At 60.6% G+C, this 25,334-nt stretch overlaps 2 protein-coding genes across 4 annotated transcripts; both read right to left on the bottom strand.

The window, feature by feature from the left end:
* Positions 1–1,086: 1,086 nt before the first annotated feature.
* USF2 (upstream transcription factor 2, c-fos interacting) lies at positions 1,087–10,751 on the bottom strand. 2 transcript variants are annotated; one of them, XM_037820046.1, is made up of 10 exons: positions 10,226–10,751; positions 9,921–9,967; positions 9,692–9,810; positions 9,461–9,580; positions 8,848–8,998; positions 8,653–8,740; positions 8,339–8,397; positions 2,149–2,243; positions 1,857–1,985; positions 1,087–1,763 (listed from the first exon to the last, which is right to left on the bottom strand). In XM_037820046.1, exons 1-10 carry the CDS (start codon positions 10,285–10,287, stop codon positions 1,674–1,676), a joined length of 960 nt encoding a protein of 319 aa, XP_037675974.1. In that variant the 5' UTR covers positions 10,288–10,751; the 3' UTR covers positions 1,087–1,673. The 2 variants fall into 2 exon arrangements, with proteins under 2 accessions (XP_037675974.1, XP_037675972.1); XM_037820044.1 differs by having other exon boundaries at positions 9,380–9,580; positions 10,226–10,748.
* A 737-nt stretch (positions 10,752–11,488) lies between these two features.
* On the bottom strand, positions 11,489–24,852 carry LSR (lipolysis stimulated lipoprotein receptor). Of its 2 annotated transcripts, XM_037819959.1 has the most exons (10): positions 24,512–24,852; positions 23,025–23,369; positions 18,077–18,196; positions 16,090–16,146; positions 15,387–15,533; positions 13,011–13,172; positions 12,796–12,855; positions 12,560–12,691; positions 11,686–12,314; positions 11,489–11,589 (listed from the first exon to the last, which is right to left on the bottom strand). In XM_037819959.1, exons 1-10 carry the CDS (start codon positions 24,618–24,620, stop codon positions 11,554–11,556), a joined length of 1,797 nt encoding a protein of 598 aa, XP_037675887.1. In that variant the 5' UTR covers positions 24,621–24,852; the 3' UTR covers positions 11,489–11,553. The 2 variants fall into 2 exon arrangements, with proteins under 2 accessions (XP_037675887.1, XP_037675888.1); XM_037819960.1 differs by lacking the exon at positions 16,090–16,146 and having other exon boundaries at positions 24,512–24,848.
* Between the last annotated feature and the right edge of the window lie 482 nt (positions 24,853–25,334).

Genomic DNA, 25,334 nt, shown 5'->3' on the forward strand with positions numbered 1-25,334 from the left:
TGTCAGTACCTTGAAATCCCCTGTGGCGGGAGAGTTTACACCACGGAAATCTGCAAACATTACAAGCCCGGCTGCTGCTTTTTGGAGAACCAGTTCTCAGCACACCACCAGCTGAGGGTGCACTGAGGTTGCTGGGCTGCAGCACCTTCAGTCCTAGCTGCCCTGACCACCTCGGGGTGCACTCGGCCCAGGGGACCTCCAAACCCCGACTCCAGAACCCAGAAGAGCCACCTTATCTCCCTGCTTCATTGAAGCCATCCAAGGCCACCCTCTTGTGGAGCCTGGGGCTCTTACACCAGAAAAATGGGGGGGCCCTAGGAAGTAAGGGCTGCTCTCTGCCATCCGCCTGCCTGCCCACTCCACAGGGGCTCCTGCTCTTTCCTGCTGTGCCCACTCTCACAAGTGACGCCCAACAGAGCTCTCAGAGCAAGAGACATGCTTCAGAATTGGGGGCCTGTGGGGTTGGGGGAACAGTGGGGAGCTCAGAAAAGTGACAAGACTGGCAGGCCTAGATCCTGGGAGCAGATGGTGTTGCGTGGGGGTGCAGGAGGAGGCAGGGCCCCACGAATGGCCGCAGGTCCCCCCACAGGGAGAGACAGCAGCATCCCCCAGCCCTGCCGGGCAGCGCCGCATCTCAGCACAGGCCGGGTTTCATCATCAGCCGGGCAGGGGTCACGGCTCAGGCGCCAGTCACTGCTCGAGGCGACAGGCTGCCGGGCCAAGCCTGGCTTCCTGGCCCTCGGCCCTCCCGGGGGGCAGGGGGCTCAAGGCCAGGCCCACAATTGGCTGGTGCAGGGGGGAGGGCTGCAGGCCAGGACAGGACACCAGCCACTCCTCTTTTTGGGAACTGATCACCGGGGAGACCCCAGCCTCTCCAACACGGGGCATGTCCTTGACCCCAGCCCCACATTGCGCACCTGGGGCGTTCGTTCCTTCATCCCTCCATCCAACCACCAGCCCAGGGACCAGGCGGTGCGGGGTGGCAGAGCCTGGCACACCCCCACACACTCAACAGCCACAGCCCTGCCCTCCTGGAGCTCTGCACACCCCACCCCGCCCGACCCCCGGGATGGACAGACACAGACAGACAAGGCGGGGGCCGCATGGGGCCAGTTTATTGCAGTTAAATACCTCTCTCTCTCTCTATTTTTTTGTCCATTTTTTCCATAAAGAAAATTAACACGCGCACACACACGCACACAAACACACACGCACACACACCCAAAGGGGAGCAGGGATCCAGAAACAAGAGGTGAGGGTGGGACGTGGCCTCCCTGCTCAGGTCCAGGCCCTGGGGAGAGCCCCCAAAGGCTCCCCTTCTTCCCACGAGCACCCTGGCTCAGCATCCCCGGAGACCGAGGAGGCAGCGGGATACGGCAGGGCCTCTGTCCTCCTCCCTCTGCCTCCAGGTGCGATCACCAGGAGTGCCGGGGCTTAGTGGGGGCCAGGAGAGGGGATACAGACAGGCAGATGGGGGAGGGAGGATGTCCTTTCCAAGTCGAGGTGGGCGGTGGGTGCCGTATCCACAGAAATGCATTATTTCTCCCCGTTTTTGTTAAAAATCTACTATAAAAAAACGCAGCTGGGGGAGGGGCGTCTGTCCCTCTCTGTGCTAAGGGCTGGGGAAGGGCGGCAGGGCCCAGAGGGGGCTCCTGCCCACGGTGGCTTGGGCGTCACTGCCGGGTGCTCTCGCCCACCATCTCCAGGTTGTGTTGCTGCAGCTGGGCCCGCAGCAGGGCGTTCTCGTTCTTCAGCTCCTCGATCTGGTGGACACGACAGGGCAGGGCAAGAGGGGCTGGCTCCCCGCGTCCTGAGGTCCCTGGGCCCCCCACCCAGCTCCGGGCTCAGGCACTCACCTGTTGCCTGAGGAGCTCGTTGTCCATCTGCAGCCGCTCGGCCTCCTTGAAGGTCTCCTGCATGCGCTGGTTGGTCTGGCGGAGCTCCCGGATGTAATCGCAGGCCTTCGACAGGATCCCACCTTTACTCTGAGGGGTGGACCAGAGCCTCAGAGCGAGCACGGCCCCCAGCCTCGGACCCCGGCTCGCCCCAGGACAATTCCCAGGCCCGGAAGGGGTTGGGGGACTGGGCCCACTGTGGCCAGCTGAGGGTCGGGCGGCCTCCTGGCCAGAGTGGGCAGGGGGCACTTACCGCACCCGTCTTGCTGTTGTCTGCATTACAATCTGGAATGATTTTTGAAAGTTGGACGATCCAGTTGTTGATCTTGTCCCTCCGCCTCCGCTCCACTGCAGGGAACCGAGCAACGAGGACAGCTGGGCTGACGGCACCCCCTTTACCTCGTACGGCGGAGGCTGTCGCAGCTTCCTGAGCTGACGCCCAACACAGGCCCTGCCCGAGACCACGGAGCAAACCCACGCAGCCTGGCTCCTATGCTCACCTCACGGTGCTTCTCAAAAGGAACGAGGAAATTTGGACCCATAAGCACCACACATGCCTTTAGTGCCAAATTCAAAGCTGGGGACTGCAGGTTTGTTTGGTTGGCCTGCCCAGCGTATTTTCAAAATTTGAGCCAGTTTACCAATGTGGAAATTTTATATAATTGGCCTCTTTTGACCAGTGGAGTTCTGGCTACACTGGGCATGTGGTCTTGGAGGCGAGAATGGGCCCCAGCTCCTCTGCACAGCACCTGGGTGCCAGTTTTTCAGTTCTCGGTAGCCCCCAAAGTTCATGCCCAAAATCCCTGGACTCAATTCTCCACAGACCTGGGGTTCCCCAAAGTTTTGGGCCCTGTGATTTCTGCTTTTCTCATCTTTAAAACCAAAGTTTGACCAGGTCTTGCCTCTACTTGAAATCCTTCTCAGGTGCCAAGTAGCTAGTCTGAGCTCCCCAGACTGGCCCTTGTGACTTGGGGGTCTAGTCCCCCAAGGGCACTGGGTCACCAAGGAGCAATGTGAATCCTACTTCAGAGGCCAGAGACGGCAAATGAATGGGAAAATCCGGACTGAACTGAATGCTTCCCCCCTTCAGAAAGGGCACGTGTCTTCTCTGGTTCCTCATCTGGCCCACATCACATCCTTAGGACACCCGCTGAGACCCCCGGCTTGCGGCCTGTTGAAGCATGGCCATCCCAGCCCTCATTACCTTCCAGGCACGGTACTCGTCCTGGGGAGCCTGGGCGGCTCATAAGCAAGTGCAGGAGGTGTTTGTTGGGGGAGACACCGCTGAGGGTCTTGCAAAGTGGTGAGGGAGGACTGGGCTATGCTGGGTGGGATTTGGGAAGGAGAGCAAGGGAGCATTTTCTAGGGTTGGGCAATGGTGGTGTGAGATTTGGGGAGGGGGTCCAGGTGAGAGTGAGGAAGAGGTGAGCCAGGAGCTTGCCCCTTACTCTTCCCCTGACCCTGCTGCTCCCCCAGAGAACGCCCCTGGACCACCAGCAGGCAAACCCACTGTCTTTCCTCAGCACTTGGTTCCATGCACTTCCTGCTGTCTTTCCTCCACGTGCGCCCCTTTGGCCCGGGTGACATCACTCTCCTATACGGATTCTCCCCCTTGCTCTCTCACCACTCCTCCTTGGCCCCTCTTCCTCTCTCACCCTCATTTTTCTCTGGAACCTCTCCAACCCCATGACAATCCGGGTGTCTGGGTCCTGAGAGTGGCCGGGCCTGGGCCTGGGCTCCGTGAGTGCTAGGTGCCTGGCACCACCGGTGCTGCGGTGCCCGCAACTGGGACAGCCATGCTTGACAGCCTTCAGGAACCTGGGGTCACTGCCCAAACGCAGCAGCAGAGCTGGTCGAGCACAGCCTGGCTGCAGGGCCCCTATCTCCCTCCCCACCCTTTCACCCGAGGAACTCGATGGCAGATGGCTCCTCAGCTCCCTTCTCTACCCTCCCACAGCCCAACATTCACGAGCCCAGGTATGGGACGAGGGATGGGGGGTGCACATCTCCACCGTTTGCATCTACTCCCTAAAAACCTACTGCCTGCCTAGTGCAGGGCTCGTCACGAGGCTAGGGTCTAAGGTAGACTCGATCCCAGCCTCGGCCCTGCTGGGGCAACCAGCCCTGCTGTGAAATGCCACACGAGGAGGTGACACACCACAGGCCACGTGCTATAACCCAAGACTGTACCAGAGGCCTGGGAGTGCCTGGGGGAGATAGGGTATGTGTGCGTGTGACTCGAGACAGAGACAGAAAGGAAACATTTGGGCCGGTTTCTGAGAGCAGTGACATCAGACAGCGCAAGGGCACGGCAAGAGGGTGCCTAGGCTCTTGTGGCCTTGGATGACATACTAACGGGGCTGGACCTCATCCGCTAGGGGTCTAGGCCCTCGAGTCTAGCATCCTCGTGAAAGCAGGTGGCAATGCAGGCAGGCCTGGGGCCTGGGGAGAACATTCCGGCAAATGTGAAATGAAGGGAGACCCATTAAGACCAAGGCCACATCCAGTCCACAGAGGGGCTTCTGTTCCACCCACCTGGCATGCAAAACAGAATTAGGAACAAAATCTGCCAGGGAAGAATGGAGAAGCCACGGATAGAGTCCACAGATATGGCTGGAGACTATACGACTACTCTCTCAGTAATTGACAGAGAAGGAGACAAAAAACCAGAATACAGAAAACCTGAACATTATCAACTACCTTAATCTAATGGACGCTTATGAAACTCTCCACCCAACAGTAGCAGAATACACATTATTTTCAAGTGTACGTGGAACCTTCACCAAGATAGAATGCATTCTGGACTGTAAAATGAGTCTTGATAAATGTCAAAGGATTGAAACCATACAGTATGTTCTCTGTGCACAAGAGAATCCAATTAAATGAAAATCAGTAACACAAAGATATCCAGAAAATTCACAAATATTTGGAAATTAAGCAACACACTTCTAAATAACCCATGGGTCAAAGAAGAAATCACAAGGAAAATTGGACTGAATGATAATGGAAACACAACATATTCCAATGGGATGCGGCTAAAGCAGTGTTCGAGTGAAATTTACAACCACAAAAGCTTGTATTTGAAAAAAAAAAAATAGGAAGGCTTACAATCACTGCAAAAAGCTAGGGAAAAAGCAAATTAAACGAACCCAAAGTACCTAGAAGGAATGAATTAGTAACATTAAAATTGGAAATCAATGAAACAGATAAAGCAATTCTATCCAGCATTTGAAAATCAGATTTCACAACAAGATCTAGATTTCTGGTTTCTCAGAAGTTCTGGCAATGGTGGGCCCAGTTCTGATACAGTGGCAACGGGCGGGCACCGAGCAATCGAAGGCCGGTGTGCCCGGTTCACCAGGCGCCCGCAGACGCCCCACAGCCGCCCCGCAGACGCCCCGCACACGCTTTGCCCCTCAGCCCCCTGCAGAAATCTGAGCGTGGGACCCTGAATCGGGACTCCCGCGGCACCCCGAAACGGTGGGAAAGAGAAAAGGAGAAAGGGAAGCTGGTCAGAAAACCACATGGGCACAGAACCTCGGGGTCTGGGAGGGAAGGAGAGGGCAGACTCAGAGACGGCGCCAGCTTTCGCTTCTGGCTTGGGTCACTGCTGCCCGGGGGGTGCTTTCTGCTGCTCCAGAAAGGGAAATGCCGCCTGGGGCCCTCTGGGAGGGGACAGCTCGTCCTGTGTTGGGTAAGTCGAGTTCGAGGTGTCTCTGAAACAGAGATGGGACCCTGAAAGGGCAGTTCTCTGGAATTCAAAGAGAAGAGAGTAGGGACGTGGGCGGCCTGGGAGGCCGTGAGAAGCAGTTCTCACCTTTCTGGGGACCCCATACCCTTCTTCCAGAGAAAGCCAGCAGACCGCCCCCACCTTCCCAGGAAAATGATGAACGTCTACAACCAGGGACAGGGTCTGGGGGACACTGATCACTGAGCGCCTCTAAGGGCCACTCGTGGGCCTTGGGCCTCACACTGTGGAGGCAGGTGGAAGAGGCGGCTCGACCTCAGGAAACACCCAAAGCCGCTTCCCAGATTTACCCGATGAGAAGACTCCCTGGGGAAATGGTTAAAAATTCAGATTCCTGGGCACCCCCAACCCACTCGGTCAATACCTCCTGGGGAGAGCCCTGGAGATCTTGATTGTTAACAAGTTTCCCAGGAAAACTTGCCCTAAGGGGCAGGCTGGCAAGTAAAAGAAAAGAGCTAAGAGAATCAGGTAAGGCAGAACAGAAAGGAAACCTCCCCAAAGCAGGGGAACAGGCAGGATCAGGTGCAGGGCGCGCGGCCAGGGGACACGGCAACGAGGCCATCACCAGTGGCCTCACACGGGGCCGTTTTGGGGGGCAGATGAGCCAGACTGCCGAGGGTCCAGGGAGGACGGGCAGGTGGAGGGTGAGACATCTGCAGGTTAAGACAGGAGAGAGGGCAGGACGTGGCTGGAGGCCAAGAGCGAGATTAATAAAGACTCAAGGCTGTCTGGAGGCGGGTGAACCCCGTGGTGTGTGTGTGCTGGGACAGGGGCCGCGGGGTGTCCCAGCAGCCCTCTCCTGCCTTCTTCCCAGGGGGCACCCCATACACTCGGCTGGGGGGCCTCACGTCTCAACTCACTGAATCCTCACGAGGGGACTCGGGGACAGTCACGTTAACACCATTTTCAGAAGACAAAACAGGCACAGACATGGCTATAAACCAGCCCCAGGAAGGGGAGCCTCCAGGTATCCCGCTGGAGGCCCCTCAAACTCACCACACCCCAAACCAGGCTCAGACTCGCCCCCTTCCCTTCAAACAAACCAGCCCTCCGCGACTCCCTCCCACCCAGCATGAACCCCTGATTCTTCCATCGTGAAAGCTGCTCCGGTCCCCCATCCTGCCCAGTCACTTGGGCCCAGATGCCTCTCTCCAGGGTCACCTCCTGTCTTCCCAGCCTCACCACCCAGCTTCCGCACACAAAGCCCCCCGCTGGGACAAAAACCAGGGCTCCTGACCACAGCTTTCCAGGCCCCGGCCAGCTCTCCCCCCTCAACTTCACCAGCTCAGGTCCTTCCCTTCCCAGATTCTGCTCTTCCCCAAACACACCCAGCCTGCTCCAGGCCAGGGCCAGCACCAGCTCTCCCCTCTGCCTGGGACTCCCTCCCTGGGCGTCTGACTGGCTCGCTCCCTCCCCAGGGTCCCTTCAGGTCTCTGCCCAAAGGTCACCTCAGAGACGCCCTCCCACCACCACCAGCAGTGTGCCCACCCTGCACCCAGAGATTAGCGTGACTGGTCCATATCCCAGCCTTGTGTCTCTCCCAGCAGAACGCTGCGAGGACAGAGACCTCATTTGTTCTATTATCCAGTGTTATCTGTGCCCTCAAACAGGCAATGGAGGTGAACACACGCCTGACCTCGGCAAGCTGCTCTGGGTGCCGCTCTGTGCCCCCCACCCCCACTCCCCGCCCCTCCAGGGCTCTCAGGGCCTTGCCTGGACATTCCAGGCCTTCCACAACCCTCCCGGCTCCCTTCCCAACTGCTCTACAAAGATCCTCCTCCTTGAGCAAACCAGCACCACCTGAAGCAACCTGTCCCCTGCCTTCCCCCACTCTGCCTAACAGGGCCCCCCAAGGCCACTTTCTTGGGGAGGCTTCACCTCTCTGTCCTCCAGGCCCCCTGACCCTCCAAATCAGGCCCCTGACCTGGCTCAGGGCACATGATGCCCAGCCCAGAATCCATGTTGTCAATATTTGCTCAGTGGTGACTGTCTGGGCGTAAGTGTCTCCTGGCTCCTGCGTGCGGCCAAGCCCACAGCAGCAGCTACATAAGAACCGACTCAGGGAGGGGGAAGACTAGGGACAAAGTCAACTCGGGGTGGGAGATGGCGTTTGTGGGTAGGGTGGCAGGCTCTGGCCTCGGCCAGTCACAGGCACCATCTCCCATCACTTCCTCCACCCTCACATGTGCTCCCCTTGACACCTGCCTATGGCAGCCAGGCGGGCCCGGGAACGAGGGACACACACATAGGGAGGAGGCCGAGAGCTGCTGAACCACTCAGGTGGCTAAAGCCACAGGAGAGCGCACGCCCTAGGGGACGGCCCTCGGCTCCAGGAATGGCTGCCACATGGAAAGGTAGGCCTGGGGGAGCCAGAGAGCCCATTTTTTTTCAGAGAAGGTAACCAAGAAATCCACACACAAATGTGAAACCTCCCATTTTAGATGTTGGCCAAAAGTCAAGATCAACGGCAAGGCAGGAGGAAATTGGGGGCTGGCTGCAGTTCACGCCCCCAGCCAATTTTGCCCAAAGTTGAGCAGCCCCTCCCAACCACCCCCCCAGTTTCCACCTCTCCAGCACTCAGCAAACCCCTGCCGAGCACATGCAGTATGCCTGGTAACAGGCCAGAGCTGCCTCCCCGCCTGAGTCCTCACACAGCAGGCCGGCCCTGCTCAGAAGGCCCCGGCCTTATCCTCACCTTCGTTGTGCTGAGCTCTCCTCCTCTCATCCCGGGGCGTTCTGGTGCCGTCGATTTTCCTAGGAAAACAAGGAAAAAATGGGCCCTATTTGTCCAGTCAAACTCGAAAATCACCTCTGTCTGTAAAGTCCACAAGCAAAAAGTGAGAAAAGGGTGCTTTCTTCACTCAGACCCCAGAAGCAAGAACAAACCAACAAATACAACAGGCAGCTGCTATGTGCAGAAAGAAGTGCCGGGCTCCCGCCCCAGTAAACGTCCCCTTCCTTGGGCCCCAGACCCAGGCCCTCCCGCTATCCCCTGGCCCTGGCACATACGGGGAGTAGGGGTGTGTCCGGGGTGCGATCGTCCTCTGGGTTCCTGTCTGAAGTACATCCTGGGGTGTCATCATGACATAGAACTGCCCTGCAGGGAAAGTGGGAGTTTAGCGTCAAAGCTGAGGCAGAGTCAGGACTGGCTGGGGGGCTTCCCTCACCGCTAGGCCTGCTGCTCCCTTCCCCTCCTCCCCTTACCTCCAGCCTGCAAGCTCTGGTCTGTGGTCTGTACAGACACAGCCGTCGTATCTCCCACACTGGAGGCCGGGAAATAGGCAAATCGTGCCTCCCCACTGACAGCCTCGGCTGCTGGGCTGCCACCATTGCTGAAGGGATTTTGGATTACAGCCTGGAGGACAGGAGGACACAGGGGCCACCCTTAGCCATGTGTGTTTCCTCCACCCCATCGCCTTGCTGGTATGCCTGATGTTTATTGCATTTTCCATGATCCCTCTGTGTGCCTAGTGGTCCTGGAACTTGGCATATACTCAGCAACCACGTGCTGAGCCAATCCATTTTCACCTCTAAGAGACTACCCTATTGCCATCATCCCCATTTTACAGAAAGGAAAAACTAAGACTCTGAGAGAACAGTTTGCCCAAGGTTTCAGAACAGGGATTTGACCCTAACCGACCTAATGGCCCAAAAGCAGCACCCGTGTCCCACCTGCCCCCACCCTTCCCTAAGGGAGTATCCCCTCTCCACCCCCCAGGGGTTGCTGGGCACCTACCAGGGGGAAGGGTGCTGCAGGACCTGGAGGCACAGAGGCAGCGGCGGGGCCGGGGCGCTGGGCTGCCCCCTCCACACCCACCTGGGTCACCGCTTGCTGTCCCCCAGCAAAGGCAGCCGTAGACACGACGCTGACAGCACCGGCCGCGTCTCCTTGGCCGTCCAGCTGACCATCAGTCACCTGGACTACGCGGTATGTCACCTGCAGGGGGCGGCAGAGCAGCGAGGCTGGGCCCGGGCCGGCCGGAGCCCCTTCCCGGCACGCCCGCTCCCCCATCTGCCGGCTGGCGGGGCTCCTGGCCGGCTGCCTCACCTGTCCTCCATTATTCTCTGTGCGGAACTGGTACTGGATGTTGTGGTCGCCGAACGCCGCCTGCTGGACGCTGGCGATGGCCACCGCGGTCTGCTCCTCCGCCCCAGGGCCGTCCCCGCCTGCGGTCGGAGCGGGGCAGGGGGACGGTCAGCGGCCGGGCCGGGCCAGGGCGGCCCAGCCCCCTCCCCGAACGCGGGCCGCAGCCCCGCGGGGCCCCGCCTGCGCTCACCTTCCTGCAGCTCGACGCCCTCCTCTGCCTCCGGTCCCTTGTCGTGGCTGCGAGAATGAGGGAAGGGAGAGGGGCTCAGGGGCGCCCGCGGCCCGCCCCCTCGCCCGGGTGCAGGGTCCCCACCGCGCCCAGCCCAGGCCGGGGCTGGGGGCGTCGCTCGGGCCAGGGGCATTAGGCGCCGGGCTCTCCCCCTCCCTCGCGGCCTCCATTTTGAGCTGGGCCCGTCGGCCCTCGGGATCATGGCGGCCCCGCAGCCAGGCCGAAGGGCCGGGGTCGGGGCGCGCGGCCCGGCCGGGCGCCCTTACCTGGCGGCGGCAGCAGCGGTGGCCGAGGCAGCGGGATCCAGACCCGGGTCCAGCATGTCCATGGGGGGGGGCGGGGGCGGGGGGGGCGCGGGGCCCGGGGGGGGGAGGGGAGGGAGGGGGAGGGAGGGGAGGGGGCGGGGGGCCGGGGGGGCCCCGAGCCCGGCGCTCACGCCGCGCGGCAGGAGGGGACGGAGGAGACACGGGAGCCGCTCGCGCTGATCACGGGGACAAACAGTGGGGTCATGTGAGGAGGAGATGCCGCCGCCGCCGCTTCTGCAGCCGCCGCCGCCTCTGCCCGCTGCCGCCTCCGGGCGGCTCTAGACTCCCGGACGCAGCGCGGCCGCCCCCCGCCCGCTGCACGCGGCCCTCCGGCCTCCTTCCTCGAGCCGCCGCCGCCGCGACTTTTTTTTTTCTACCACGGCCCGCCCTGGATGGCCGCCGCCTCTCCCCGAGGTCGCCCGCCGCCCGGCCTGGCCCGGTCCCGCGGCCGATCGCTGCTGCAGCGGCCGCCGCTTGCTATTTTTTCCCCCTTTTTTTTTTTCCTCCTTTACTTGAGCTGCGCGCGCGCGGCGGCGGCGGCGCGAGCCCGGGCCGACGCGCGCGGGGGGAGGGCGTCCCCCGGGGAGCGCGCGCGCTGCCTGTCTCCGATGGCGCGCGGGCGGGCGCGGGCCCGGGGCTCGGCGGGGCGCGAGGTCGCCGCCACCGCCCCCCCGCCGGCGCGCTGCCGGGGTGGAACGCGGGCCCGGATGGAACCCCAGGGTCCGCGAGGAGGGCGGGGCCTGTCGCCGGGGCTAGGCGGGCTGCGGGGCTTCGGGATAGCAAAGTAGGTCGGGGGAGTGGGGGGGAGTATCGGAGAGCGCGCACGCGCGCCCCCGGCGACCCGGTTGTTTTGCGCGAAGGCGGAGGCCCGGGCGCATGCGCACGTCTGGGCGGGGCCGGCGCCGGGGCGCGCACGCAGGGCCGGGCGGAGGTAGCGCGGGGCACGCAGGCCAGGGTCCGGGGAGGGGGCGCAGGCGGGCCGGGGTGCTGACCCGGGTCCGAGCTCCGCGAGGAGACTCGCGACGCTTAGTAGGGGCCGGGGAAGGGAGAGAAGGCAGACGGGGGCCTCTCCTCCCGACTCAGGACCGGAGATACCCCTCTCCCCCCGCCGGCAGCGGGCCGTGCCTTCCCCCCCCCCCCACGCAGCAGCGAAACACTTCCCCCGAGACTTAAGCCTTTGGGTTTATAACTTTTATTAGATTTAGGGGAAAACCAACATCAGTATCCCCAACTCAAATTAGAAAAAAAAAACAAAAAAACAGTACAAAAACTACATACAAAATGTGAGGTCAGACGACCAAACTTTCCCGACTCAGGGCCAAGTTCTGCAAGGGAAGAAGAAAGAAGGCCGTGAACCGAGGAGGACTGGACGGGAGGGTTCCAGAAAGGGCCGTGCGCTCGGGCAGGGGCGGCCCACTCACCTTCTTCAGCCTCCGCTCTCGGGACGCCTGGGACTCGGTCTCGGAGTAAGGGGGCGGCGCGGGGGGGTAGCAGGCCTCCCCTTCCTCTTCCTCCCTGTAGGGTCTCCTCCTGTCCCCTGACCCTTTCTTCCTCAAGGCCTCCTCCAGCAGCCGCCCGTCGTACTGGGGGTTCCCGGCCCTGGAGCCATTATCCCGAGGGTCCCGGGAACCATGGTAGTGGGACCGGGTTTCGGCAGGAGGGTGGTCCCTGGACCTGAACTCATCGTGGTGGGCATCTCGGGAGTGTGGGAAGTCCCCTGAGTCGTCTTGGTGATAGAGGTCGTCTCGGCTGCGACTTCGGGGGGCTGCGTAGGCCCAGCCTCTCCTCCCGCTGCTTGGGGGAGACCTCCTCCCTGATTCACCAGAACCCGGCCGGGCGAGGTCATCCAGAGCATCCACGGAGCGGGCCCGGGGCCGCCCGGTCCCCCAGCCATCCCTGGACCGCTCTATGGGGGGTTCCTGCTCCCACCTCCTGGGGCTCCGGGGGGAGTGGCGACCCCATTCCTCATCCCGGATCGGGGTGAGGGCAGGGCCCCTGGAAGGCCGGGATCGCCAGTCGTCCTCGTGGAGGGAGGTGACTTCACTCATGGCTGTTGGGAAGGGGGGTGTCACTGGCTGCTGGGAGGAGGCCAGGGGCCCCGGGGTCCAACAGTGTCACTACTAGGGGGCCCTTGGTTTCTCATCTATTATGTGATGACATGCAGGATCCTATCGCCTTCCCACTGTGTCCTTGGGAGGGAGGGGGGATTTGCAACAAGTATCCCCAGGGGAGGCATCTAGGAACGTGCTTCCCTCCCTGCTCAGGGAGCTCTCAGGCCCCAAGGCTCCTGCTCACCCCGCTCCACACGGCCGTTGGGGGGGCCAGGTCGTGAAGGGTCAAAGTTGGCCAGCTCTTTCTCCATATAGTACAGGACGCGCATGGAGTCATCCTGCTGGCTGGCCTGAATGCGGTAGCCGCTGCGGACCTCTGAGGGCAGGGGGCGGAGGGCAGAGGCGTCAGTGTGGGAGGTGGGAAGCTGGCCCAGCTTCCTCCCCTCCAGGCATGGCCACCTCCTAATGACCGCTTCTCACCCGAGGTCACGCTGCTGTCCGTGTCGCGAAGGAGGGGCACCTGGGAGCTGTGGCCGCCAACTGGGGGAGAAAATTGGCCATCAGTGGCTGCCCTCTTGGAACACCCACAGCCCAGGCCCCCTCAATCCACTCTTCCTTCCGGCCCTGGACCCTTCTAGTGCCCAAATGCCCAGCCTCCCCCCTCCCACCAATGTTCCTGGCTCCCCCAGCCTCACCTGAGCTGTTCCTGTCAAAGTCTCCAGGGTAACCGTTGTAGACAGGGACCAGGGGAATCATGGCTGGTGGGGGTGGGGTCTTGGCAGGGGAGAGGTGGGCGTAGGTGCTGGGGGCGTAGATGCTTGGAGCGCCTGAGGTGGCCGCCTTGCCGGCTGCATACACTGGGAGGACACAGTCAACATGACAAGGAGGCCGGGGCCTGCACGGCGATCAGGGTTCTGGAGGGATGTGGACCTGGGTCTTCCCAGCCCCCCGACGGTGGAGCCTCCCTAGGCACTGGGACCCCTGCCAGTCCTCATTCCGTCTCTGCAGGGTCCCCGAGGCTCGGGACATCAGCTTCACCTGAGTCCCCATCTCCCAGTGACTCCTCACCCAAGTTTCAGGGCAGGGGGTCCCCACTGGCAGCACACAGCCCCAGTCGGGCAGGCCACTGTGTTTTGTTTGGACAGTTTGGTGCTTTGCCAACGTTTGACAATCAGATGGTTTTATATATAATTCCAACTCCCCAGCTACCGCATCAGATGCAGCCAACCCGGGCCTGTTCTAACAGGCAACCGAGGGTGTGGCTGTCCCTTAAACGAAGCCCACAAGGGGCCCACTGCTGTCCCCTTCAGCAGCCAAGCCCCTGCTCTGGAAAAATCCATCACCTGCGGATCCATGCCCACCCTCTTCTCCCGCCTGCTGGGTGCTCCCCCTAGTCATCTTCAAGCCCCAGATGCAATGGGAATCAGTCTGGGGCAGGAGGCAGGGGGCCTCGGAGTTCACTTTCTTCAGCCACAGTAGCAGAGTTATCTCCTCTAGAGTTTCCAATGTGGGGGCTAAGCCCCCCTCCCCTGCTGTGGGCTTGCAGGCTCAAGGGCAGAGCCTCCCTCCCACCTTCCTCCCCACAGCAAGAAGCTGAGTTCTGGTGGTTGCCCCTGCAGCAAGTCCCTGGGCCCTAATAGGTCCCTTCCACCAGGGGATGTGAGCAGGAAGACGGAAAGCTCCCTGCACCTCTGATTCTGTTCAGAGGCAGAAGCCTAAGCACTCAGTCCCGCCCGGAGAAGCCCTCAGTAGCTGGCATGGTCTGCCCGTTTGTAATTAGTCGAGGGAGCTGTGCTCTCTGATGGGCTAGCAGGGGCAAGGCCTCGGGTTGGGGTCGCGGGATCTCGAGATGGAGTGAATGTGGCCTTGGCACAGGCCTTTGCAGTCCTGGCCCCAGCCCGAGCCCTGACTCATGGGGAGCTGCAAACTTGGCAGCAGCCCACGGGTCTCCCTCCGTGAATCTGTGAGATGGACCAACACCCACTCTCAGCTACGAGGAACAAGGAAGAAGGGGAAAGCCAGCAGAAGCCTCCAGAGGGCGGTGGATTTTGAGGGTAGAGGAATAGTACTTCTCAGGAAATTCTGCCCACTGAGTTCACGATCATAAAGTTAGCTGGCCTGGGTGGAGCTGGGCCCCGTGCCGGAAGCTTCTGTACACTCTTCCTTTAATGCCCGTAGTGCCCTAGGAGGGTGGGACCTCACGGAGGGAATCCGAGCTCTGAGAGGCCCTGATGTGGCCCTCTGGCATCACCAGAGCTGACGGCCAGCAGACGGGGAACGCTGCACACGGTCCGGCCCCACACTGCCTGCTCAGCACGAGGGTTTGCCCAGTCCTCGGACTCACCTTGAAGGGTGGGCCCTGGCATAGCCGCCTTTTACAGAGGAGGAAGACGACTCGGAGGGGAGACTTCACTCACTTGGCCTCCAGCCTGCACCTGCCCGTGCTCGCAGCAGCACCTGTTTCTGTGCTACCTGGGTACCATGGACTGCGGGCACCGAGGGGCTCGTGCACCCTGACCTCTCGGAGGGGAACCCTGGGCACGGGTGACAGTGACGTCCCTGAGAGGACACGGGGCAGCAGCAGGAGGGAGACCTGGTTTCCTCGTTTTGTTTCCCTTCTGCTTGATTTCTATTTCCTCTTCATCTCTGGTCTCCCTTCCACACCCTCCATAGGTCTCCACTCAGAGGAGCTGGAGCCGTGTGTGGAGGTGAGTTGTGTGATTTTTAAATCTACTCAGATTGTGCAGCGTGGTGAACCTAGTTCAGCTTCTTACCCTTTGTACTTAAGATTTTGTCTTTAAAGGGAGCTTCACTTTTCAGTGAATAAAGTTTGGTACTATTGGGTTTCGTTTGTTTGTTTACCATGGGCCTTGACTACTTCAAAAGAAGAAAACGCAAAATGAATGAAATATAAAGATAAATTAAAAGTCGCAGGAAGTACAGGTCCTCCTTGGCCCACTGTCTCCCCGTCTGCGGACGTCCTAACCTCTGGGCCAGCAGCCCTGTCCTGGGAGGCAGGCTGGGGACCCGGGAGGAGGCTGAGAGGGGGCGGCCGCGCAGGGGGCACTCACGGGCCTCAGGGCAGCAGCATTTGTCTGGGCAGCAGGGGCACCTGACGTAACAGCAGCAGGTGTGGGGGCAGCACTGGCACCAGCAGATGCCCAGGAGGAGGAAGACAAAGAAGACGGCCAGGCAGACCATGACAACGAAGAGCCAGTCTGCAGAGAGATGAGAACGGGCCCTGAGCCCTGAATCTGTGGGGCAGCCGGGACAGGTAGCAAGGCAGGGCCAGTGCAGAGCAAGGCGGGGGCAGGGAGTAGGATTTGCAAAGCTGGTCGGGGAAGCTGCAGCCCAAGCTGCATTCTCTATGCCACAGATCGGGGTGCAGCAGCAGCGGGACACCCACCCCTCCAAAATCCAGGCCCATCCCCAAGTTGGGGAATGAGGGGAGCCAAAAACGAGAAGCAAGCTGGCCAGAGCAAAACAGGCTGTAGCCCCAGAGAGAGGAGAGAGAGCCAGATACCCCCCCACCCCACCCCAGAAAGCACTGCAGACACCAGTCACAGGGGCCTCTGCCTACACCCCAGCCTCCTCCTCAGCCAGCCCAGCCCACCCCAACGCCAGAGCCCGGCCACAAGATGCCGTGGAGTAAGTCGGCGGGTTAGTGGGGCAGCGAGCAGGGTTTAGGACGGGGAGAATTCCAGAGACAGAGTGGTACAAGGTGGGGAGAGGGGACCCCAGGGGAAGCCCCACTCAGGACTCCACCCCCCATACCTTCCATGGGCCCCGCCTGAAAACCAGGTAAGAGCTCAGCCACCCCTGAGGTCCTGCCTGGAGGGACAAAAGAGAAACAGGAGATTATGCTGGCCACAGCCAGCCCGGGCCACCCCTGCCCCCCGAGCCCCGCTCCAGCTGGAGCAGGGTGAAGGTGAACCTGAGGAGGGAGAGGGGTTGGTGGCCTAGAAGGGTGTCAGAGAGTGGTTCCTGCCCTCCACCCCCTGCCCAGATGTGAGTGCTGTGTTCCCAAAGGCTGCCATCACCTGACTCCACCCCCCTCTCACGCTGTGGGTGATTCTGTTGCCTGAAGGGGCTCCCACATGGAGACTGTGGGGTCCAGCACCTGCCCGTGGGGCCCCAGTGGATCGGCCCGGCCACGTTCACAGTCTGTCACCCTGCAGCGTGGCCCCTGGGTGCACGGCCAGCACCAGGTGCGGGGAGGCCCGATGCCCGAGGCCCATCATTTTAAGGGTCCATGAAAATATTTCCTTTTTAATCAGAACAACTGAATAAAGGATATAACCACACTGAACATACAGTAATGAAATGCCTATGTAGCACCAAACCATAAAACATAATCTGGCCCACAAAGGCCAAGCTAACTACAGCCCACGAAAGGCCCCGTCTGGGCCCACAGGCTCCAACCCCGGGTCATGGACCCTATCCTGGGCCGCAGCCACACGCCGTGTCACCCCGTCAGTGCCTCCCCTCTGGAGCCCTGAGAGCTCTGGGCCCCCCGGGCTGGCACTTTCCAGGGCGTCTGCATCCCTGGGCTCCAGACCATCAAACTTCCACACACTGGGACCATGTGCCAGCAGGTCTGGTTCCCACGTCAGCAGCTCCACCAGCGGTTCTCAAAGTGCCATCCCGGCCACAAGGCCAGAGCTCCTTTCACAGCAGTTCTGGGCGGCATTTGCCTTTCTCAGTGCGGTTCTCTCTCGAGTGAATAGCGGAGTTTCCCAGAGGCTAAGTGACACGCGATGTCGCCCCAGATGGCTAATGGACTGTGCACTTGTGGAGCTTGCCCTTTAAAACTTTCTCAGTTTTAATTTCTAGCTTGATAAATATCTCTAGAGATATTCCACATGCACAAAAGCTCTCTGGGGGCCTCGATCATATTTTTGAGGGTAAACGAGTCCTGGACTAGCATGTTCAGTGTGGCTGATGTTGACTGGGCATTTCGCCAATGGCCACACAGAGACTGTGTGGGTTGCCACCAGCCTAGCTCACCGCACGCCATCCCCTCCACGTGGGCTGTGTGTGGGGCGAGCTCCCTGGGGTGTGCTCCCCACGACGTGCTCCTTCACGCATGCATGTCTTTGCATTGTATGTGGGACAAGGGCAGTGCACGGCCCAGCACGCACTCACATGTAGCACATGCCGCACAAGACCACGTGTCTTCCCCTGGCAGCGTCCCCACCGCAGACGGCACGGGGTCCTCAGCAGGCAGGGGCTGCTGGCCCTGGGTACTCGGGGTCCGCCTCAACTGAGGGGCCCTTGCTCGTAAGCCACGGGGTGCTATCCTAGCAGGGCTGAGGGCAAAGAGCATGCACCACAATGGGGGGCTCTGGGTCGGGGACGTGGCCAAAAGCGGGTCCAGCATCTCAGGCGTCCACACAACCCGCCATCCTCATGTGCTGCCCACTGACTCTGACCACCTCAGTGTTTTTTAAAAACAAGGCCAGAAGAGGCCGAGTCCCCAATTCTCTCCACTCGCCATTTGGCTCAGGCTGAACAATGGGGGGGGGGGGGTGCAGGGAGGGGTCCCTGCCAGGGGTTGCAGGGCACAGATCAGCCCAAGTGACTGGAGGTGCTGCAAGGGGCGAGCAAAGCATGCAACAGGCCCAAAGAGAGAGAGAGAGAGAGAGAGAGAGAGAGAGGAGAGCGGGAAGCAGAGGCCAACACACGGAAGCAGACAGAGGAAGCGCCCCCTTCTCTTTCCCCTCTCCCTTCCGAGGCCCTCAAGCCCTGGCCCCACACTTACCGAGGACGATGAGCTCTGCGTAGGCCTCGTTGTTCCCCTGGAGGTCCTGGGCCGAGACCACGGAGCAGTAATACACCCCGCTGTCCCCCCAAGCCGTCTGGTCAAAGGTGAGGTCAGCATCTGGGTGGGGAGGGGACAGCGTGAGGGCACCCCAGGGCCAGAACACTTGCCCCCACCCCCAACGAAGGAAGCGTGAGGCCAACGGGTCAACTGCAACTGCAATCACTCTCCCAGGGGTGCACCACCTTTGGGCAGTGTTCTAAGCACTTGGCACGGGTTATTTCAAGCCGTCTTGAGGTGGGTTCTGTTACCCTCCTGTTTTTAGAGGACAACAGGACTGGAGAGGCCACCTCCTCTGCCCAAAGGTGTAGAGCTCACCGAGAGTGGAGAACCAGTGCCTCGAGGCCGTCATCGGGACCACCTTGCAAGGCCACGGCTTAACTCCTCTCACAGGAGCTGTCCCGGGGCCTCCTGCAGCCCCGGGGCAGTGGGGCCGGGGCAGGGAAGGGACGATTCCGGCGACTGGGAGACATCCAGGCGGTGAGAGAGACGGCAACCCCGCGCGGGCCCTGGGCCACATCCCAGGCTAGCCCCAGCGCTTGGGGACGCTCAGGCCTGGGGTAGCCCCGGGCGGGGAGCCTGTTAATCATGCTGGTAATGAAAGTCTTTCGGCACATCCGGCTTCCTCTCCACTCCTAGGCCCTCGTTAGTCAAGTTCCCTCAGCCAGTCACCAGTGTGCGGCAGCTGGGACCCAGGCTCCCAGGCTCCCGGGCTCCCGCGGACCTGCCCACCACCCTGCCCCAGGTGCCCACCGCCCCTCTGCAGAAGGCTCCATGAGGGCGGCAACCATGTGCCCCGATTCCCAGCCCCTGGCAGCCGCAGGGCATCAGTCAGTATCTGCTGAGGGAATGGAACAGAGCTTTTTCCCTCACTGGGTCCCCAGCCCAGGCCTCATGTCCACAGGAAAATCCTCCTTTCCTCAATGTCCACTGGCACCATCCTAAACACCCAGCCCGGGCCCACCAGGCCCTCGGCACCACCCGGCTCCTGGACACCAGGCCAGCGGCATCCCCACCATTCCCCACACCGAGCTCAACACGCTGCGCTCAGACCTGCCTCAGCTTGTGCCCAGGCTCTTCCCTCTGCAGGGCTGGTTCCTTCCTGTTACTCAGGCCTTGGCTTCGAGGACCATTCCCGGGCTGCCCCAGCTCTCACAGCTCCCCACCCGACTGCTGGATTACAGCACCCAGCTGAGATGCTGACTGTCCATGGGAGTGGGACCCAGTCCGTCGCGGGCTCTGTGGGTGCCTCGTGCCCGACAGAGGGCCTGGCTGGAGCTCCCTGCCCTCCTCGGGCTGGCCTTTGTCGTCTGTAACAGCGGTCTGGGCACACAGGTGTATTCAAATGGGCACCTGACTCCTTCATTCAATATTCAACAAGTGATTGCTCAGTGGTTACCATGTTCCAGGCAGGATTTGAGTCCCCTGGTGTGCTAGAGAGCAACTGTTCCCAAGACCTTCCAGGGCATCCCTGAGTTGAAGTTATTTTCACTTAATCTTGCGTGAGTGGGAGGTAGAGTTTTCCAGAAGCTCCATGACATCTGTTATCACGCTAGATTGAACGCAAAAGCAGCTGTGGGAATCCGGCTGCTTCTATTCAGCCAGACTTTTACAGGGATTTGCAAAAATATAAAACAAGGCTACTTTTCTCATTAAAGCTTCTTTGTTTTGTTTTGGAAAATATGGTTATTTTTCATAAAAAGTATGTTATTTATGTTAATCTGTAACTAGTTTATTATTATCATTTAAGATTTTTTTTAAACTCATCAGCTTGAAAGCTATAAAAGCAAAAGCTCTTTGAGGACCTCAATCCTTAAGAGCGTTAAAAAAGTCCTAAGACTGACAAGTTTGAGAACCACTGCTATAGAGAACAAATCTAAATCCCTGCGCTTACAGAACTCAGATCCTAACCGGAAAAGAGAGGCAAATAAAAACCTAAAATATATGGTATATCAGATGGTAATAAGCAGTATGCAGAAAACAAAGCAGGGAAGGGGGACAGATTGTGCCGGGGCGGGGGGGGGGGGTACCATTTTAAATTAGGTGGCTGGGAAGCTTCCGGACAAGGTGACCTTCACAGCAGACCTGAAGGAGCAGAGGGCACGACCCCTGGTCATGATTCTCACTGTTGGTTGAGCTTTCCCTACGTGCTGTGCTTCATTCCACGTGATGGGTGCTACACCCTCGGCCTGAACTAGATTCCCCCAAATCCTCCAGACTCTCCCTCACGCCCTGTCGGCCCCTTGTTTTTCCAGCTCTGTCTTTAAATCCGATTCTGACCGGGCCTCTTCCGCACCGGAGTTGAGAGTTGGCCCCTGCCCAGCTCAAGAGGTAGAGAGGAACCCCCTGCGGCAGCGCGAGGTCATAGGCTCGGGGTAGAAATCTGGGGTCCTGTGGGCTGGATCCAGCCCTGAATGTGTTTTGTTTGGCCCGCATGATGTTTTCAAAACCCATGAAAATACGACTTTCCGGCTTCTTTTCATGAAGCCCTAGGCCCGGGCCCACCTCCTTCCTGCGAGGCGCACCCTGTCCCCGGCCCGGCTGGCCCCGAGCTCCCGGGCCGGGCTCCGCTCTGATTGTTTTAGGTTTAGGGAGACGATGCCAGGGCCCTGGGTGGGAACGAAGTCTCCGCCCCGTATCTGGGCCTCTGGGTCCTTATCTGCACTTGGCAGAGGTCACCCTGAGTCTCAGGGACCCCCTGGGGCTCTGTGGTCCAGTGCTGCTCAGAGTGGGGACACCTGGGCCCCCAGCAGCCTGGGGAGGTAAACAGGGCCTCTCTCCAGGCGCCCCGTCTCACCGGAGGCAGGAGGAACGAACGGGGAGCAGGAGCCACCCTGAGCTGAAGGATAACGCTGTGACCCACTATTCCAGTTTGCCTGGGACCAAGCAGTTTCGGGGGACATAGGGCTTTCCCTTTTAAAACCAAGATGCTTGGTGCCCCAGGGACCCCAAAGGGGAAGCCCACTTCTCCACAGCTTCAAAGCTGAAATGGAGGAAGCTCCCATGGCCGCTGGGTTTCCTGAAAGGAGACACACACAATGGGCGCTTACAGATGCCTCGTGTCCCACACAGCTCTAGGGAGAGGCAGCTGGAAAGCTCTGGGCCTGGGGGGCCCCTAAAGAATTCGCTCAGGATAGAGCCAGAGGGTCATTCTGGAGCTTTGTATTCAGCAGAGGAGGTTTGTTCCCCGCAGATTCAAGGGCACCCTCAGTATTTGGGTGGTCCTGACAGGGGTGGGCAGTCCGACCCAGCCCAGACTGGAGAAGCCCCCAGGTCAGTGGGGAAGGGGCTTGTGAAGGCTGAGCCCCCCGCGAGAAGCCCTCTGACCTCAGAACAGCAGGCTGCTTAGGGCTGAACTGCCCATGGAAAGTCAGGGCAGGCGGGTCCCTGCTCTGCAACAGGACCCCAAGCTCAGCCCCTGGAAAAGTCAGGGCAGGTGGGTCCCTGCTCTGCAACAGGACCCCAAGCTCAGCCCCTGGAACCCGCCTTCCATCCATGGTCGGGGCGGGTGAGGGAAGGTGCGAGTTCCCGGCCTGGTCTCCCAGGGGTCTGCAAAGGGCCTCTTGCTTCCCGCTCTGCCCAGGATGAAAACGCTGGTCCTTGTTTCTGAGAGTGGAAGGATACATCCAGGAGGCGGGTGAGCCCTTCACCCTTTGCCCCTGCCGCCCAGCACCTGCCCCTCTGCCTTCCAGATTCTTTAGGGCCCAGCTCCAGCCCCTCCCCAAATCACACCCACAAGGGTGTCAAGGTGGGTGTCCCTGGGTCATCCCACACAGTCCCTCACCTGGCTCTGTTTTCTGTGTGGCTCTTAGCAGTCTGCAATTCTCTTACTCATTCTCACTTGCTTACTGCTTGTCTCACTCCTCTAGAATGTCATCTCCTCGAGGGCAGGGTCCTCGGCCGTCCCGCTCACCACTCCATCCCCAGCACCAACAACAGCACCTGGCACTTAGTAGGTGCTCAAGAAATACCAAATGAATGGATGAGTGAACGAACAAACACCTTCCCCATCGCTGTTGCTTAGTCCAAAGACACCTCCTATCAGGAGGCAGCATTACGGTAAAGGACAAGGACTCTCGGGGCTGCCTCGGTTCAAATCCCAGCACCCGCCCTATGGCTGTGCATCTAGGCGGGCTACATAACCCTGCTGAGCCTCAGCTGTCAGGAAGGAAGGATGTGATGGTGAGGACTCAATGGGACAATGTGTGTTAAACGCCTGCAAGTCACAGACTTTTCCAGAAAAATCTCTTGCCCCATTGGCTCACTCCTGTCACTTCCTCTGTGAGCCTCAGGGTGAAGAGTGGATGGGTTAGAATCCAGCTCTGTGTGACCCCGTGTGGGTCACTTTACCTCTCTGGACCTCAGTTTCCCCCTCTGCAAAATGAAAAGAATAGTGTCTACTCATTCAATTCCACTGTGGTCTAAATGGGTGAATCCACGCAAACGTGGATTCGAGTCCGGCACACGGGAGGAGACCCTTTATACTTTTTTACTGCTAATGGCCGCTGCGGTGGTGGTAAAGTATTACTACAGTCCCTTTGCCTCTCTTTCCCTGACCCGATTTTCCGTATCTCCCAGCCCATGGCAGTGTGTGTTGTGTTTATCTGGTTTGTCTCCCTCAGTGGAATGTCAACTCCACAGGAGAAGTGACTTGTTGATTTTGTTTACCGCCATATCCCCGGGGCCTAGAATAGTGCCCAGTAGATGTCAGATGCTCAATAACTCTTTGCTGTTCAACAAGGGCGTGGAAAGTGTGTCCCTTCAGACACTGGCCGTCGAGAGCTTCCCCGTGGGGGACCCCGGGCTGGGCCCACGGGGGCCGCCCCCCTCCCCCCCCACTGAGAGCCCACCCCAGCCCCCAGCCCCATCTCTGCCTTGCCCTACATACTTCCCGTGATGGTGATCCTCCGGCCTTGGTAGTAGCTGCCCAGGGTCACGGCGTCGCCCTGCTTGGTGGCCACCACCCTGACCGTGCGCACACTGTCCTGGCACTCCACGTAGGGGTTGTAGCCCGGGTTACCGGCCGCCAGCTGGGCGTTGAGCTGGTTGTCGGCGCTGGCTGGGGAGAAGGCGTCGGCGATGCGGTCCCGGCAGAAGGACTTGTACTTCCAGATGACGATGGGCACTGCGGGGGTCGCGGTCATCTGGTAGGTGCAGGGCAGGGTCACCGGCTGGAACAGGATCACCACGTGGTAGGGGTCCGACACGGTCACCTGGATCGCGCCGGCAGGGGCTGGAGGCAAGAGGAGAATCAGTGGGGCCCAGTGGGGGCTGCCCCGGGGAGGTCACGCGGCCAGCGCAGGGCAGGGCTTTGGCCCTTGACATTTGCAAGGGCAGGGATTTACTGATAGCCTGGCACAGTGTTCCTTAATCCCTGGGACCGCTGAGTTATCGACGACAATCACGTCGGTTTTATAGACCCACAGGGCTGGAGGAGCAGGTGCAAGGTCAGGAGGCCAGATTCCACGGAGGGATTCCCCGGAACGTCCTCTCCATCCCTCTCCCCAGACAGTGGGCTTGGAGCCACCCCAGCCCCCTCTTCCCTTTGCCATTCGCATATCAAAAAAGGGCCTCTCTCCTGGCCTGTACAGGCCAAATGGTGCTCACCTCAAACTGAACCCCCAAGGGCTCCTGGTTACCCAGGGTTTCGTGAATTGGGGGGGAATTTGTGAAGTTGCTTCACTGAATTTCTGTGCCATGGAGCACCCCTACCCCCCAAAAAATCTCCGTCAGCTTCCCACCTCACCCTACCCAAAGCCATCTCAAATGAACCCCCCGGGGAAGCCTTCCTGCTCCCTCCCCGCCCACCACATCCAAACAAACACCTGATTTCACTTTCTAGCAAGTCCTTAAATCCATCCCCACTGTACCCTTAGGCACAGATACTCTGCAGTCCCCGGGAGGTGGGGGGCGGGAGTTTCCCAATCCCGCACCCACCCGAGGCTTGGGTGCCGTCTGGGTGCCGTCTCTTGCACTCTCCCTCCAGGAAGCGTCTGACCCAGCCCTTGCTGCCTTTTCCCCGTTACCCCAGGATTTACAAATCCCGGGGCGCGTCCCAGCCCCCATCCCAGCCTTTCTCAGCGAGCGGACGGCCCTCCTGCCCCTACTCCACAAAGGGTCCCGTCCTTCCAGCCGTTCCCGGGCTCCCGGTCCCGGGACTTTCACTTCCTGCTATCTCTGGACAAGGGCGGGGATCGCTCCACGGCGCGCAAGGGGAATTCTCGCCAGCCGGGTTCGTGAGGTCCCAGTCTCCGCATTCCCCACCCCACCCCCAGCTCTCCCGCCTCTCTCCTGGCACAGAACTCTCGCCATGCCCCTTCCATTGTGCCTTCCCGCCGCTCCGCAGCCCCGGAGACCCCCATCCCTACCCCGTACCTGTGTACCAGGTGCTGAGAAGGAGGCACACGAAGACAAGCGACCCCCGGCCGCCCCGGGCTGGGTGGGACCCCGGGCCCCAGGAGAGGCCCCGGGTCACTAGCGCCATCGCGGCCGTCTGTGCGCGTCGGGCCCGCGCGTCCGCTCCCAGGTACCCGGGGGGTAGGGGGCGCGGCGCGCACTAAGCCTGGGAGGGGTGCCCGCTCCTCCGCTGCCTGCTTCCGTTCCTTGTCCCCAGCCCAACCCCGCCCCGCCGCGTGCAGGAGTTTTCAAAGGCGGGGAAACGTGGATGCAGCACGCGCTTCCAGCTTTGGGGAGAAACTTGCTTGACCCGCCGTGGTCCTCCGAACCACTCCACCCCTGCGCGCTCAGGGAATGGATCGCCCCAGGTACACAAGGGTGGGAGCCGAGGGCCGGCCCTGGGGGTGGGCGGTGGGGAAGGGCTCGGCCGCCTCCCTCCCCGGAAGTGGGCTGTCCCAGGTGCGCCCCAGCCCCGAAGGGAGGAACCAAGTGACCAGCCCGCCGGGAGGGCGCCCGCAGAGCCCGGGTCCCGTCCAGCGCCCTCCTGCTCGGGCCATGGCGAGCGGGCGGAGAGCCACAGAACCGGGAGCCACTTGGCGTGATTCACCTGTCGGGGAAGGGCGGGCCCCGCCGCGCACCTGTTCCCTGCCTGCCTGCACCCCTCCCCCCGGCTCCGATGGATCGGCCTGGGCACACCCTGCGGGGAGGGGCGCGTTGGAGGCGCTCCGGCCGGGATCGGCTGGCGCTAGCGCCTGGCGCTTCCCCTAGTCCTGGGGTCCCTCTCGTCCTCTTATTGGGGAGA

The sequence above is a fragment of the Choloepus didactylus genome, chromosome 27 (genome assembly GCF_015220235.1).
Source record: "Choloepus didactylus isolate mChoDid1 chromosome 27, mChoDid1.pri, whole genome shotgun sequence".
Lineage (NCBI taxonomy): Eukaryota > Metazoa > Chordata > Mammalia > Pilosa > Megalonychidae > Choloepus > Choloepus didactylus.